Below are 13,188 nucleotides of genomic sequence, written 5' to 3'. Positions count from 1 at the left end.
AACCTGTGCAAATGTTCAGACTGCCCTCATTCTGTTAGACATGGGGTTGAAGGTTGGGCTAGATGATCTTAGTGGTCTTTCCAACCACCACGATTCTATGATTTCAGCAGATGGTCTCTGGATGGAGAAATGCCACTATTTGATATACAAGCGCTGTGGACTTCATCACAGCAATGATAACCTGGGTCAAACAGGTTCAGGCAGGCAGGAGCCTCTCTGATATAGCAGCAGAGGGTCAGTAGTTCGGGGCTGGCCCGTTTCTGAGGTGAAGCCGTCTCCATCAAGCAATGTCTCCTATGCCACAGCCTGTCCTATCTTTAATTCTTCCACAATTGCAGTCCTGATGTGACGTTGCACAAGTCATTCATGTGCTGAACCTCCTGTACAAAGGGCTGATCCAAGCTCATGCCTGGATTCAGCTGTAGGCAAGCTGGAGGAGTCCATTAAAATGGACTCCAACTGGGAATAACCTGAGCATTTTATGGAAGGATGGTGCTTACCTCTCGTCACGTCTGTCGTTCCTGGGCACAGTTTCTCCTCCATAGCAGCTGCCAATGTAACCAAGACCTGCTCATTCAGTTCAGACAACTCTTGAGCTGTTGACACTCTGAAGCTCGTGGCACTCTCGCTGGCCAACTTGCTGACTTCTTCCAAATCGATGTTCCTTACACCAACTGCAAACACCTTGACACCTTTCTGTGCAACTTCCATGGAGGCACTCTGCCCATCATCTGAAGATTTCCCCCCTGTGATGATGAAGGCGATCTGAGGTACCCTCTGGTCAATTCGGCTGCCAGCCTCCTTTACAAAGTGTTTTGCCTGAAGGTGCTTGATGGCTGCACCAGTGTTTGCCACTCGGCCACCTTTGTAGATCACTTTGTTGATGGCATCTAAAATCTGAGGTTTGGTGGAGTAATCCTTGAGGAAAAACTCATCAGTGACATCAGAGTTGTACTGTGCCAGTCCTACCTGGATGGAGTCACCATCCTCATAGATGGCATCCACTATAGAATACACGAACTGGAGAACTTCCTGGAAGTTATCTCTTCCCAGGTTGATGGAGCCATCCAGCAAAAACACAATGTCAGCCTGCTTTTTGCCTCCTGAAAAAGAAATTACAAAAGAAATCAAAATGGCTAATCATTGTTTGTGACATTTGTAATACTCATGGTGCTTAGTGCTATGTCAGATAGCATTGCATGTCTCTCTCCTTTCAAACTTGTAAGCTTTGTTGGTCTTTGGAGTGACTTTACTTGCATACATGACAAAACCTTTTACATAATGTTTTTATTACACCTCATGTTTTCATGATAGACTCATCTCTTCAAACTCTACGCTTTCCTGTGCTCCACAAAATCTTCTTCAAAGCATTCTTTAAAGCAACGTAACTTAATTGTTGGGGATGAAAGAGAGTGATGGAGCCATTTACACATTGTACAAACTCTGTCTGTGTTATACTCAGAAAAGCCTGCAGGATGCATTAGCAAACTTACCAGGTCCTGGATATCCGGGGCTTTCTGTTGTGGGTACTGGAAGCTCTTCAAGAATGTTCTGCACCTTTCTTTCTAAAGTGGGCAGTCCTGTGAAGTCCTGTACTACAAGCACACGGCCAGGGTCATTGGTAATGACCTGCAGCTGGTTCCTGTCTACATTCCTGGCTCCTACACCCAGAGGTTGAATACTCGTTGAAGAGATCACATTAGCAGGCCTGTTGACATCATCCTGGGACTGATCTCCAAGGATGACAACTAGATGCTGGGGCACTCCATCTTCTATCCTGCTCCCTGCAGACTTGATGAAGTAGTTCTTCACCACGTAGTCCAGGGCTTTGCCAGCGTTCACAGGGTACCCTCCTCTAAGCCGTAAGCGGCGGATGGCTTGCAGTACGGCGTTTTTAGATTTGTGGGTTTTCAAGAAGAACTCAGGGAAGACGTTATTGCTGAACTGAACCACTCCAATCCGCACTTTGTTTGGCCCAACATCAAGCTGCTGAACGATTCGGCTGATGAAATCCCGAATGTGAGCGAGCCCATCAGACCTAACGCTGTCGGAGCTATCAATGAGGAAGACTACATCCTTTTCCTCACCAGAAACATCTGCCAGGAAGCAAAGAGAGGAGAAATTATTTTGCTTAGACTTTTCTGCAGGATTTCTATAATATATTTTCTCAGGTAATGTAAGACTGCATGGTATATTTTACCCAAATTTAGGCATGGTGCTTCGTGGAGCTCATCCGCAAGGGCTTATTTGCAAGTGCATGTGTGTATAAGCGACTTGCCTAATATTCTAAGCATGTATTACTCAGACCCTTATCATCAGAGGGTGGTGATGCATTGGAACAGGTTGCCCAAGGAGGCTGTGGATGCCCCATCCCTGCAGGCATTCAAGGCCAGGCTGGATGTGGCTCTGGGCAGCCTGGTCTGCTGGTTGGCGACCTGCACACAGCAGGGGGTTGGAACTGGATGATCATGTGGTCCTTTTCAACCCAGGCCATTCTATGATTCTATGATTATCCATTTCATTCTTCGACAGTCTTGTCTGGATTTGGCAATATTTCTAGCTCTGTTTTGCCACAGATTTATGTCTTTCTCTTAGTTAGCCAGTAAATGGGAACATGCGATCAAGCATGTTGCAGTCTTTGACTTGAAAATAAGAATAAGCTATACATTTAGGTAGAAAAATTTCTGCATGTTTAGAAGTGGTCTCCAAAAGCAGTACGTGTGCTGCCCCCATTTATAACTAAGAAAAGAAGGGATTAAAAATCATTTACCCAGTTGTGTAATATTTACTTGCATAGCAACAGAGGCAGCTGGTAATGACAGGGTCTTACCTGGAATTGTTGTTACGTCTCCCAGGAGTTGTCTGATTTGGTCTGCACTCAGAGTTTCAATAGGAGCCAGCAGCTTCTGTTCAAGGCTGGGCAGTTCCTGGAAGCTGGAGACTTGGAACACATAATCAGGGCTAAGGGAAATCTGCACCATCTCCTCAGGATCCATGTTCTTTGCGATGACCAGAGGTGCCACTCCTACTTGTTTGACTTGCACCGATGGGAATTCTAAGTCATCATCAGACTTGCGGGAGGAGAGGATGACCAAAAACTGAGGGACACCCTCTTCTATGCGGCTCCCCGAGGGACGGGTGAAGATGGTTTTTGCCACAAATTCAAGGGCTTCCCCCACGTTCACCTGCTGGCCACCCCTCGGCCGCAGCCGCCTCACTGCACCTTGCACCTCGTCCTTGGTGGAATGAGCATTGAGTAGGAACTCCACATGGGGATGCTCACTGAACTGGACCACTGAAACCCGGGTGGTGTCAAAGCCCACATCCAGGTTGTTCACTATCCTCTCAATGAGGTCACGGATGAGGTAGAACTCCTGGGCAGCGTAGCGGGAGCCATCGACCAGGAACACAACATCCCTTTTCACACCCGCTGTGGAAAAGAAGGAAGGAGTCAAAGGATATTATCAAGCATTGCCTATGGAGAGCAGCTAATGTCATTATCTACGTCACTGGCCCATGCTTTGGGAAGAGGCTCATTTCTTTCCTTACGATTTCTCCTGGGAGCCCCAGAGACTGGGTCAGTCTACTAGGCACATCCCGAGGCAGTGCAAGAACAGCAGTTTCCAGAGAAAAGGAAGCGAGAGAGAGCAAGGGAACCTTGGAACATTAATTCCCAGTGGGATCTACACACAAGGAAACGTAGCACGGTGATGCTTCTTACTCAGGGCAGGCTGCCGCACGAGCCATTCCTCTTTCCTTGTCTTTCTCTTCTAAGATAGATTTTTATCCCATGATTCTCTCAGTAATTCAGGTCAGAGCCTGAATTATCATTGAATATTACATTGACAAGTGGGGCTTGGGGAAAGCAGTCTGACTTTGGAGGGAAGGAACAGATAGAGTAGAATGGTGAATTTTGAAGGGACTGATTTGGGTTGGGTATCCTTCATTCCCTCAGGATGGGTGAGTGCTGGTTGGATTTCATTCAAAGTGAGACCAGAAATGGAAGTTCTGATTCTTTTCCATTTTCCTTTCCCCCTGTGAATGAGCGTAGCAAATGTTAGACACATCAGAAGAAGGTCTTACATTTAGCAGAAAGGTGACGTTGGTATGTAGTTGTGTGAAGGAATCCCTGTAACATTTAAACGATGCCATTTCCTTTTTGAGAGGAATAGTATGGACTGAAATAACAGTTCATTGAATTAAAATAAGATTAAAGTCCTGGCATCCACTTTGTGTGTCTTCCATGTTGATGTAACATGGACCACTTTGTAGGACTGTAATTAAGGGTGGGTCAGCTTAATGTCACAGGTCCTACTAACCCTAAGTACATCAGAAAATACATTGACAGTGAGACCAAGGTGGATGTAGAGCCGTGACCATCTCTGCTTTTCTGTTTGTGTTGCAACCATGATGTTTCTAAACATCATATTTTGCCGCTGGCTCTTGGTGCAGACACAAACTTCTTCTCACCTGGGCTGGGTGATGTAAAAACCAGATCAGGGGCAAGTGACTCTATTTCTTTCTTGGTCAGTCGGATGACTCTGTTGGACACGGCCTGTTGCACTGAATCCAGCTGGCTGAAGTCAGGTACGGAGATAGCAAAATCCGGGAGGAAGGAAATCGTCTGAAGCTCTGTGAGGTCGGCATTGCCAATCCCGATGCCAAAGGGCACTGTGCCACTCGTCTTGAGGACCACCGAGGGCCTCCTCACATCATCCTGGGATCGGTCAGCAGTGAGCAGGATCAGGAACTGCGGGACGCCCTCAGCTATCCTGCTGCCACTCGACACGGTGAACACGTTCTTGATGAGATAGTCGAGGGCTGCTCCGGTGTTCAGAGGAGATCCTCCCATAATTGTCAGTGCCTGGATGGCACTGACTAAATCAGCTTTGTCTTCATAGGCATCCAGCAAGAACTCGGGTTGTATGACATTGCTGTACTGCACAATGGCCACACGGACCTTGTCACGGCCAATATCAAGGCTTTCGACAACTCTTTCCACAAAGGTCTTCAGCAGGGGGAAACCTCTTCTGACACCATCCGAGCCATCGATTAGAAACACCACATCCTTCTTCTCACCTCTCTCAACTACTGTTTGAGACAAGTAAGGGAAGGGAGAATAAGTGAGATTCTCTTTTGAAGTGATTGTTCTCTGAATACATTGAACCAAAGGAGTACAGAAGTGTAAGGAGGGGACAGCGAGGTGTCAGAATCGGTTTTTCGGTTACTTTGCAATCGGGTGCAATCCCTGGTGAGGAGGCAGATGGGTGGAAGTTGGTGGAAACCACAGTGCAACATCTGCAGTGCCTTATCCACCAAGCCATAGAATCATAGACACACAGGAAATAGGGTGCCAAGGGCCTCCAGGTGTCATCCTCTACCTGAGGGATTTTGGCTGACAGATAAATCTGCTGTTCAGAAGGAAATGTCTTTCTATGATTACTGCAGAGGGGGTGCTCGCAAGGAGCCAGCAGAGAGGGAGACGACAGCTTTTCTCAGGCATTGCTGACCATTGCTGACCTTAGAGAAAGATGATCCTGCACATGCCCAGACAAAATACGAACCTGCCGAAAAGCACATCCAACTGGAAATGCTGAGCTGCTTTTCTGAAATACAAGGCACTGTGTTTGTTTTTTGTTTTTTGTTTCTTTTAAGTTTGAACTTTCCTCGAGGGCTAAGAATAATAATGGTGAGCTAACACTCAGTGATTATTTATATAACTTAGAGATCAGGAAGACCGTTGTTGAGTTCTGCTGTTGGCTGATGGAATTGCAAAATTTTGGCTCAGCCAAGCAGAAAACATCACTGCATCTCAAACACCAAGCAGAAGAATGGCATCCCTGTTGTTTTTTCATAGCAACGGTCATTGGGACAACAGGAGCACGAACTGTTCCCCTGAAGGAAATATTTTATGTTTATGAATGCTCAAAATATAAAAAGTTACCAAGGGTAACTGAAATCTTAATACAGACTTCAGGAAAGGTTTATTACATAGGAAGAATGTCAGAAATTTGGTAGCTTAATACATAGGGCTGGAATATTAAAATAGCTTGTTGAGCAAGGCAAGTAGGAAGAGGGAGCAGGCACTGCCTGGCATATCCTGGTTTCATGTAGCTCCTCTGAAGCTCAGGAACAGAGGAAAAGAGTCTCTAGGTAGAAGAAAAACTATGCATACACTGATGAGGTGGGTCAAGAATACTAGGAAAAGGAGGTGGGTGCAGCTCTTGGGGAGCAGCTAGTGGAATTGGTTGCAGTACCTTGTTGTCAAAGGAATTTTAAACCCTCGGTCTGCAGAATGCAAGCTTCTTAACAACATTAAAGACATCTAGCTATCCCTCTGAAAAACAACATAAATCAAGAGCTCTTCATGGGGCATGAGAGGATTGTCATAAAAGAGCAGGTGGGATCAGATTACTAAGAAGTAATTTTCCAAACCAGCAGAGAGAGAATGAGAATGGCCAGAAGCACAAACTGAGATCTAGCAAGAAGCATCTGCAGTAGCAGAGATCTGATTTGTAAGTAACTTGCAATAAAAGGAAGACCAAAAATAACCTGGTCATCCACAAAGTGAAGGCTCTAGGCAGACAGTGCCAACATGGGCAAAATATTTAATGCCTTTTAAATTCCACTTCCCATTAAAAGTACAGGTAATTCCAGCAACAACAGGATATGGTTTCTGTCTCATGTAAGAGAAGATCAACTTAAGAATATTTGAATGTCCTTGCTTATACTCTATTTTTCAAACAAATTGAGCCTAATGAACTAATCCTAGGAAACTGAGGTTACACAGCTAGAGACATAATGACTGAGAAAAGACATAGAATTGTTTGAGTTGAATGGAACCTCTAAAGACCATTTAGTCCAACTCTGCTGCAATGAACAAGGACACCTACAGCTCCATCAGCTGCTCAGTGCCCCATCCAGCCTGACCTTGAGTGTCTGCAGGGATGGGACACCCACCACCTCTTTGGGCAACCTGTGCCAGTGCTTCACCACCCTTATATAATGGCAAGCTTAAAGTGAATGAAAGGTGGTCAAACAAAACACAAGAAAGAGCTGACACCTGTATTCCTTCTGAGTTGAAAGAGATGTACATGGATGAAGCCATAAGGAGAAAGGCAGAGTATTGACACTTATGTCAAACATCTAGCAGTGAGGATATTCAGTCAATTGCATTGATTGATTAGAGAGGCCAGAGGAATTTTCTGTACTAGAAGATTTTCAGAAGAGGTTAGAAAAGTGTCAGCCAGTTCTGGACAAGCAGATCCTCTTGGGAAAATGGATATGTAGCAGATGGCACCCTGAGATCTCTTCCAGCCCTATTTCTTTCGTATGTTTCTATGATTCTAAGTCCATCTGCCCAGAACTTTCATGAAGAGATGATGTGGAAGTCGTTACAGTTTTCCTTGTCTCCACCTGCTGTTGGAAGACAGGTTAACTTTCAAACTAAGGTTGCCTTTGGGAAATCACACAGTTGCATAATTTCCAGTACTGCCGTTTCAAATTCTGATAGAAGCTGTAATTCTTTTTTATGATACGTTATATGTTCTTTAATTCATCCCTTTTCAGCAGGTGAGCTTTTAGTAGTAACTGTGTGAAGATCATCCGATTTATTGGTGCCTAGTTACAAAATGTAAAGACTGCTGTTATGCCCTTTAAGTAATAGAGAAAGAATGAATAAGGAGGTTTGAGTTGTGGGATGTCACTGACTCTACAGTGCTTCTTAAACCCTATCACTCCTCCAGGAAGTGGTGAATAGAAAGAGGAATTGAGACGAGCCTTAATTTGCTCCTCCAAGTCCTTGCCCAGCACTGTATGTCAACTTATTTAACTAGGGCAATGGATCTGTTACTTCATGCTTATACCATCGTTTACGCATCAGTAACAGCATCTATTGCGGCTCTTGCAGCTGAACAAAAGGCTTTTTCCTTTAATGGAATGACTCGTCTTTAAAATTCAATTTGAACCTTAGTGTTTGCTGGATCAGGGTCTGACCAGAGTACAATAGCAGTTTCTACATAATCATTTTAAACATCACCAGGCACAAATGCCCCAGTTACTGAAGAGAAGGGGCCGAATGGTAATTCTCAGCCCTTTGGAAACCACGGAAACCATGGGGCCTTGTACCTGTTGGCTGAAACTGGATAGTTTTCAGTAGGTTCACTATGTTTGCCTGGAGCTCTGAAATCCGAGGAAGGGATTCAACATTCAGAATGAACTGTGGGGCGTAAGCTATCCTTTCCAGCTCTGATAAATCAGCATTTTTGGCTTTGATAGCAAAGGTCACAACTCCAGCTTCCTTCAGAGCTCCCGATGGTCGCTCCACCTCATCGGTTGATTTCCCAGCGGCGAGGAGGACCAAGAACTGTGGAATGCCTTCTTCAATCCTGCTTCCAGCTTCCTTCACAAACAGTCTCCTCACGGCTTCATCGAGCGCAACTCCGATATTCAGCTGCTTCCCAGTTTTTAACCTCATCCTTTTCACTTTCAGAAGCATGTCTTGCTTAGATGGGAGTTCAGCAAAGTCAAATTCAACTTGGATGTTGTCACTGAACTGAGCAACTGCTACTCGCGTGGCGTCGGGACCCACATTCAGGTCAGAAATGACTTTGTGTATAAAGTCCCGGACAGCAGGAAAGCTACCCAAGAGGTTGGCTGAACCATCAATCAGGAATAAAATGTCTTTCTTGCTTTCTAGAATAAATTCACAAATGAAAAGAGGGAAATAAAAGATATGAAGGCATGTTTCTTCTTAAATTTCACCCTAGAAACTTCTCTCTAAATCAGATGGATTTCAATATGCAAAATGAGCGATTCTCATTTACCTAAGTATTCAGAGATTACGGGATTAAACAGTACCTTTGATGTGTTTATCTGATAAGGAAAGTAAGGACACCTCTCTTAAGATTCAGTAAATTCAGGCACCAGGATCTCACATCACATTGCATATCATATACTTGTATCATATCATATCAGTCATATCATAAATTGGCCATTTCAGAATAGAACAGTGACATCTATTCTAGCAAACTGCTAACAATAGAGGCATGAAGTACAACAGAAGTGGAAAGGGATTTTTTTTGTATTTAAAGGCTTTGGAAGGTGATGAATATATGTTAGTTTATACACACAGATATAGCATATTTTCCATGTTCTCTTACAGTATTTATCTCAATTTGCATCACAAGGCAGTCATATCCTGAGGTGAGTAATGATTTTGGGAGAGGGAAATTTTGTTACCCATTATCAATGGTCCTTTTAGTTTCATCAAGCATCCAAGGCAAAATCAAACACCTCATATTTGTGCATCTTAACATCTGCTATGTTGGCCTCCTTTCCAGCCTAAACAATTCTGGATATTCTTATGTCTTTGCATGCATATAGCCATGGCCTGAAGCAGTGATCGAGCACCTGGCGGAAGGCAGGGCCAACCCCGGAGAGCTCAGGTGCATGTAATGTATCTGAGTGATTGGAAGTGATGGAGCCAGGATCCACCCCAGACCTCATTTAAGGGTTGGCAGTGGAGGTTGAGGGTACGTCGTTGGAGATTCCTGCCTACTTGAGACCTTCTGAAGGTAAGCAGCTTGCTTTCTTTGTTTCTGCATCCACAGCTGCTGCGCTTGAGCTTATCCTCACTTGCTGCACCCTAAGACTCTGCTACCCTGCTGTCATTGCTGTCTTTTCCATGATGTAATAGAGTTACAGCATAGTAAGGGCATTACTGAGCAAATAGAGCAAATAAAAGATTAAGCCTACCAACAATTTTTAAGCTTAATGTTAGAGCCTAATTTTGAATATCTGAAGGCAAATTCAGTCTCTGTGACAGTCTCATAATATCACTTCTATAGAGTGCTTGTAGGGAACGATTTAGCTATGAGTACATGGCTAGACCTTTGCTCCTACACTGGCGTACAATAGCTCATTGGTGCTATATCTATCTTCACATAACAGTCCCTATGGCCAAATTACAAGCTCCCATTGCCTGAGTTAGTACAAGCAATGAACTTGCTGGTTGTGATATTATTAGGGAGGTGAAAAGGGAATACCTGAACTAGTGGGCATAGACTTGCTCTGTTCACCCTTCAGTCCTTACCTCCTTCAAACCGTGCTGTCTTTAAATTGCAACCTCAAAATGAAGAGCTGACTGTATCAAAGCATGTATTTAAGGTTAGTCACAGTCTTCAACGCTTTGACTGAGGGCCTTGGACAAGTGTGAAGGTGTACATTGGGAACAAACAGTCAAGACAAACAAGATTAATTTAATGCAATCAAGATGAAGGAAGGTTGATATTACCTGTTGGGGCGAGTGGAACCTCCTCCACACCTCCACTAACATATGTTGTTATAGGCTTATTTAACTCCTGAGGTAATGCTGTCAGATCACTGAAATCATCCATAAAATATACCATTCTTGGATTAAACGCAATCTGTTCAAGCTCTGCCTTATCCGCATTCCTAACTCCAACAGCAAAAGTCAGCACTCCGGCCCGAGCTAAGTCATTGGAAATTTGCAGGAAGGGATCGGCAGACCTCCCTGCCGTCACCAGGACTAGGACCTGCGGCACTTGTTCATTTATTCTGCTCCCACCAGCTTCAGTGAAGTGATTCGAAAGCACAAAGTTCAGTGCAGAGCCAGTGTTCAGCACTGACCCACCCTTGGGCCTCAGCTGCCCCAAACGTTGAATTATGTCTGATTTGGTTTGGTATGAGTATAGGGAGAACTCGGTTTTAGGAGTGTCGCTAAATTGCACTAAGCCAACTCGGATTTTGTCGGGTCCGACATCAAGGTAGTTAACTAAAGTCGCAACAAAGTCCCGCACAAAGGGGAAGTTGGCATTTCCGACGTTGAGTGATCCATCCAAAAGAAAGATGATATCCCTTTTGGTTACTTGAACTGCGGTAGAGCACAGAAAATAACATGAGACATCGTGGAAAACACAATGGATATTTTCATGTGTGCATACAGCATGCATACAGCGTACACATGTACACACATGTGAACCTTGTTAGGAGGGAGGAGGGCGTGGGGGAGAGAAAGAGAAGAGAGGGAGTATGATCACGAGACAAATAACAAGGACTTTGGACATCACTGAATTTGGCAAAGGAGCTTTCTGACTCGTATGGAAAAGCCTTTAAGCATCAGATTTATCAATAGGGCTCAGCCTCTGTAAAGGCAGATGATTTCAGTGGCTGCTGATGCCAGAGCTGCGTGTTCTGGGCCATACTTAAGCTGGTAAAAGGTAGCTCTCTTGGCTTTAATCGAGCAACACTGATTTACACTCACAGACTTTGCTTATCTGGAAGACAGCGTGGATTTTCTCAGGGCTTATCACTTGAGGGAATGCTGCCATTTGCTGGCGCACAAAGCGTTTGTTGACACTCAGCTCTGCTCTACCACCATGGCTAAGCAATCCCCATCCCATAGGATGCAGTGCCCTGCACATCGTGCCCTGCAGTGCCTGCTCTGGCCACACCTACCCTCACACTGCGCTGGGCTGTTGTGTAGAAAAGGGTTCTGCTTGCATGGGAAAACTCTTCTGCCAAGTAACTAATTTGGTTGTTATTTTGAGTGGGTATTAAAAATAGCTTTTACTATTGGCTTTAGAACTTGGTCTGGATGAGGCGGTAGCGAATGCCCAAGACGCGTGCTTTCCAACGTCTGCATTCGATGCTGAAAATTGCATTTTACAGATTTGCACATAGCAAGCAGTAAAAGGGGTGAAAGTCTCTCCGTTTGGGCTTTAACTGGCTGATTCTCAGCTCCTTCTGTAAGATTAAGTTGACCCCAAGTTGTCTTCCTGTGATTGAGCCCAGAGTCGCAGATCTGCAGTGTCACCCTTAAGATGCTGCAGGTTCTCCCTGTGTGCTTTTTGCTCTTAATACATCATCTCCAGATGGGAGAAGATGGGCTTTTCTTCCCAGCACAGTTTGATTCAAGGCCCAGGGTGAGAGGATATCTTTAGCTACTCTGGTTGAAATCTAACAGACTGCCCAATGTCAAATTCAGTTACGTTATTAACGATGGTCTGTTTACGGAGTGGGAGATGTTTATTTGCCTATTGCGGATGTGTGTAGCTGTGAGTTCAGAACAATAAAAGGAGTAGAAAAGAAAACAAAAGCTGCATGGATAAATTGCAAAGAACAAGAAGGTGGAGGAACATTTTTAATTTGCACTGGAAAAATAAAAATGTCGGGTTTGGTACACAGCCATGCAAAACTGTATTAGCAGGAAACATGCTCTGAGAAAAGCTTATTAAATGATGAGTTCCGTGATATTCATCTTAATTAAGGACAAGTATCAGCTAACTGATTTTAAAATGTCTACTCTTCATATAGATCAGTCATAGGCTTCAATTTTTTTTTAAAGGACTCTCAAAAAATCTGTGGTTTATAATTTTAAATTACTTAAAAAACAACTGCATGGATGGTTCAAGACCCACTTAAGCCAACAGGAATCTCACTATTGGCCTTATTGGAAGCTGGACAAAGTCTTGTTTTACTAATGTCCATATGCCATGGGACAGAATTGCAAGGCTCAGATGTGACCTAGCACAACAAGAATTCAACCTCAAGCATCTCTACTGGGGACAAACCCTGAGAAATTTGGTATAAAATCTCTATACAGATTAAAAACCTCCTGAAGTACCAGGAAACTGACTTGGAAGACGTGACTCTACCTTCTGGATTTCTTCCAAAAGTCTACTGATGTCGGTGGAAATAGCAAGTAAAAAGAATACGTTGGTTTCACAGGGCTTTGGATCATCTTCTAAACAGATTAAATTAAAGTCAACACTGCAGATTAAATTGAAGTCAACACTGCAGCAGTCTCATGTGCCTCTTAAGGCATGGGCTGAATAAATGTTGGTAAGAAAACTATAAATATATTATGGAAGCAGCTGTTTCTGGCCAACCGCATCAGGCTAGCGTTCTCTGAACATCTCCATGAGCAAATGTTCTTGTTTTATTTACACTAAGAGAAAAAATCAAGCTTTCTTGACTATGTATCCAATACTTGATGATTTTTCAAGCTGGGGAAGAGATGATGATATTCAAGGTGTCCTATCCATTGGTTACACACATCCTAAGGGAAAACAAAAACCTCCAGTGTATGATCTGAGTACCTAACTAGTAATGTTCCTCTGTTGCATCCAGGCTTTGAAGGCTGGTGACTGACATGGTCTGGGACAA

The 13,188-nt window shown here is 44.0% G+C and overlaps 1 protein-coding gene across 14 annotated transcripts in view; it reads right to left on the bottom strand.

The window, feature by feature from the left end:
* Positions 1-13,188, bottom strand: part of COL6A3 (collagen type VI alpha 3 chain) — a 53,663-nt gene that overhangs the window by 23,768 nt on the left and 16,707 nt on the right. For 8 of the 14 annotated variants that reach the window (XM_052675859.1, XM_052675860.1, XM_052675861.1 and 5 more), the window contains 6 exons: positions 10,295-10,894; positions 8,128-8,694; positions 4,471-5,091; positions 2,831-3,430; positions 1,494-2,096; positions 501-1,103 (listed from right to left, as the gene is read on the bottom strand). In XM_052675859.1, coding sequence (XP_052531819.1) covers positions 501-1,103; positions 1,494-2,096; positions 2,831-3,430; positions 4,471-5,091; positions 8,128-8,694; positions 10,295-10,894 — 3,594 coding nt within the window. The remainder of the gene's footprint in view (positions 1-500; positions 1,104-1,493; positions 2,097-2,830; positions 3,431-4,470; positions 5,092-8,127; positions 8,695-10,294; positions 10,895-13,188) is intronic. The other 6 variants (XM_052675862.1, XM_052675870.1, XM_052675867.1 and 3 more) reach the window with 4 other exon arrangements.

The sequence above is a fragment of the Tympanuchus pallidicinctus genome, unplaced genomic scaffold (assembly GCF_026119805.1).
Source record: "Tympanuchus pallidicinctus isolate F22 unplaced genomic scaffold, pur_lepc_1.0 scaffold15, whole genome shotgun sequence".
NCBI lineage: Eukaryota > Metazoa > Chordata > Aves > Galliformes > Phasianidae > Tympanuchus > Tympanuchus pallidicinctus.
This window is presented reverse-complemented; position numbering and strand designations above follow the sequence as displayed.